Source organism: Myotis davidii, unplaced genomic scaffold, assembly GCF_000327345.1.
Source record: "Myotis davidii unplaced genomic scaffold, ASM32734v1 scaffold4, whole genome shotgun sequence".
Lineage (NCBI taxonomy): Eukaryota > Metazoa > Chordata > Mammalia > Chiroptera > Vespertilionidae > Myotis > Myotis davidii.
Window position 1 is genome coordinate 198,325 of NW_006294707.1, and position 1,953 is coordinate 200,277.

General features: G+C 61.4%; 1 protein-coding gene across 1 annotated transcript in view; it reads left to right on the forward strand.

The window, feature by feature from the left end:
- Positions 1 to 1,574, forward strand: part of LEMD2 (LEM domain containing 2) — a 15,400-nt gene extending 13,826 nt beyond the window's left edge. Inside the window, exon 9 of the mRNA XM_015567457.1 lies at positions 429 to 1,574. Within this exon, the coding sequence (XP_015422943.1) occupies positions 429 to 579 (151 nt within the window). The 3' untranslated portion in view covers positions 580 to 1,574. The remainder of the gene's footprint in view (positions 1 to 428) is intronic.
- The last annotated feature ends 379 nt before the right edge of the window (positions 1,575 to 1,953 follow it).

Genomic DNA, 1,953 nt, shown 5'->3' on the forward strand with positions numbered 1-1,953 from the left:
AATGCTGTGCAGCCATCACCATTGTCTAGGTCAGTGGTTCTCAACCTTCTGGCCCTTTAAATACAGTTCCTCATGTTGTGACCCAACCATAAAATTTGTTTCTACTTTATAACTGTAATGTTGCTACTGTTGTGAATCGTAATGTAAATATCTGATATGCAGGATGGTCTTAGGTGACCCCTGTGAAAGGGTCGTTCGACCGCCAAAGGGGTCGCGACCCACAGGTTGAGAACCACTGCTTTAAAGGAATGCTTTGGGAGCAGAAATGGTCGAGTCATTTGTCCTGGGCCCAGGAAATACCCCCCGCGGGAACCCTGTGGAAGCTGGAGCTCCGCCCCGCTTTGTACAGGGGCGTCATCCACAGACCCACTGGCTCCCTGGAGGGCCGAATCCAGCGGGCCTGCTAAGCCCGGCCCCTCTCTTGGCAGGAGGCGCATGAAGCGGGTCTGGGACCGCGCTGTGGAGTTCCTGGCCTCCAACGAATCCCGGATCCAGACGGAGTCCCACCGCGTGGCTGGAGAGGACATGCTGGTGTGGAGATGGACTAAGCCCTCTTTCTTCTCCGACTCAGAGCGATAAAGCTCGCGGGGCCTGTCCCCTCAGGGGCTCGAGAGGGCCACCGACCTGCTGGTGCTGAATTCACACTTGCCTTGACTTTCACCTCCTGACTCTCATCCAAAGGTCTCTGCAAACTCCAGAGCCTCGCTGGTGGGAAAGCCGAGCTTCCCCGGAGGGTGGGGAGGGCCGGGCAGAGGCGCCGCTGTCCTCTCTGTTGGCCCATCCTCTGCCGGCAGAGAAGTGGAGAAAGGTTTATCGTTCGCGAATAGAAGAGAAGCAGCGGCTGAGACCCTGGCGAGCACATGGGGGTTGGGTGTGGACTCTGGGCAGGGGCTGGGGTGGCCGGGCCGGGAGCAGCCGTCCATGTGCCTTCAGGGGTTACCTGGGAGCTCTAGCGGCTGGGGCCTCCCCCTGAAGGGGAGGGCCTGTAGGAGAAGTCTGGCCCTGGACACTGGCCCTCGTGCCAGGTGTGAGCTGCTGCCGTGGCCTCCGGGGAGGAGCCTGGGGGAGTCACAGGGCCTGAGGGAGGAGGTGGGCTGCCACCAGCCACCATCTCCGCAGCCCACCTTCAGTGGGGCCTGTCACAGAAGACGAGGTTTTACAGGCCAGACCTGCAGCCAGGCACCGCAGCCGCCGAGGGTGCCTCGCCCTTCCAGTGTGGGAGGTCTTGTTTACAGCAACCACAGCCTCCCCACCCGGGCCTGGGGAACCGGGACCTGCAGCGCCGTGAGGCGGGGGCCACCACTGCCCGGGCTGGCCACGGGGAGCCTGCCTGCCGCCCTCAGCCCCTCCTGGCTGCCGCTCAGCAGTGGCCTGCGGGTGGGGGTCTCCAGAAACAGGCCAGAGGCACCTGATGAAGTGCAGGAGCCTCTCCAACGGAGTCTCATCCCCAGATGTTTGCATCTGCAGCAGGTGGGCAGGTGGGGAGACGCAACAGCTGCCTCCAAAAGGCATTAACCACCCCTGCTGGGCTTACTGGTATCTCGTTTCTTAATAAAGCTCCAGTCTCCCTCTTTTGAGCAGCACTCTCATTTCCTCTGACGTCTGGATGGTCGGCGGGCCCGTGGCAAAGAACCCATCTCATAATCGGGCTCCAGCCAGAATAAGACGCAACAGCATCACCATCAGGGTTGAAAGGGATAGACGCTTTATTGAGAATGATGAGCTTCTCCCCTGGGCTGGGTTCCCTTCCCCGCCTAGCAGTGGGCGAGGAACAGGTGAGCACTGGCTGCGTGCGGAGAGGCCCGTGGGCTGGGCAGGGCGCCTGGGCCTTCCTCCCTCAGGGCTCAGCCTGCAGGGCCGGGCCCTCCAGCAACGGGGACCTCGCAGAGCCTGTTCCCACATTAAACAGGCGGACTGGCCAGAAGCCTGGTAGAGCCTCTTCCCTTGGCCTTG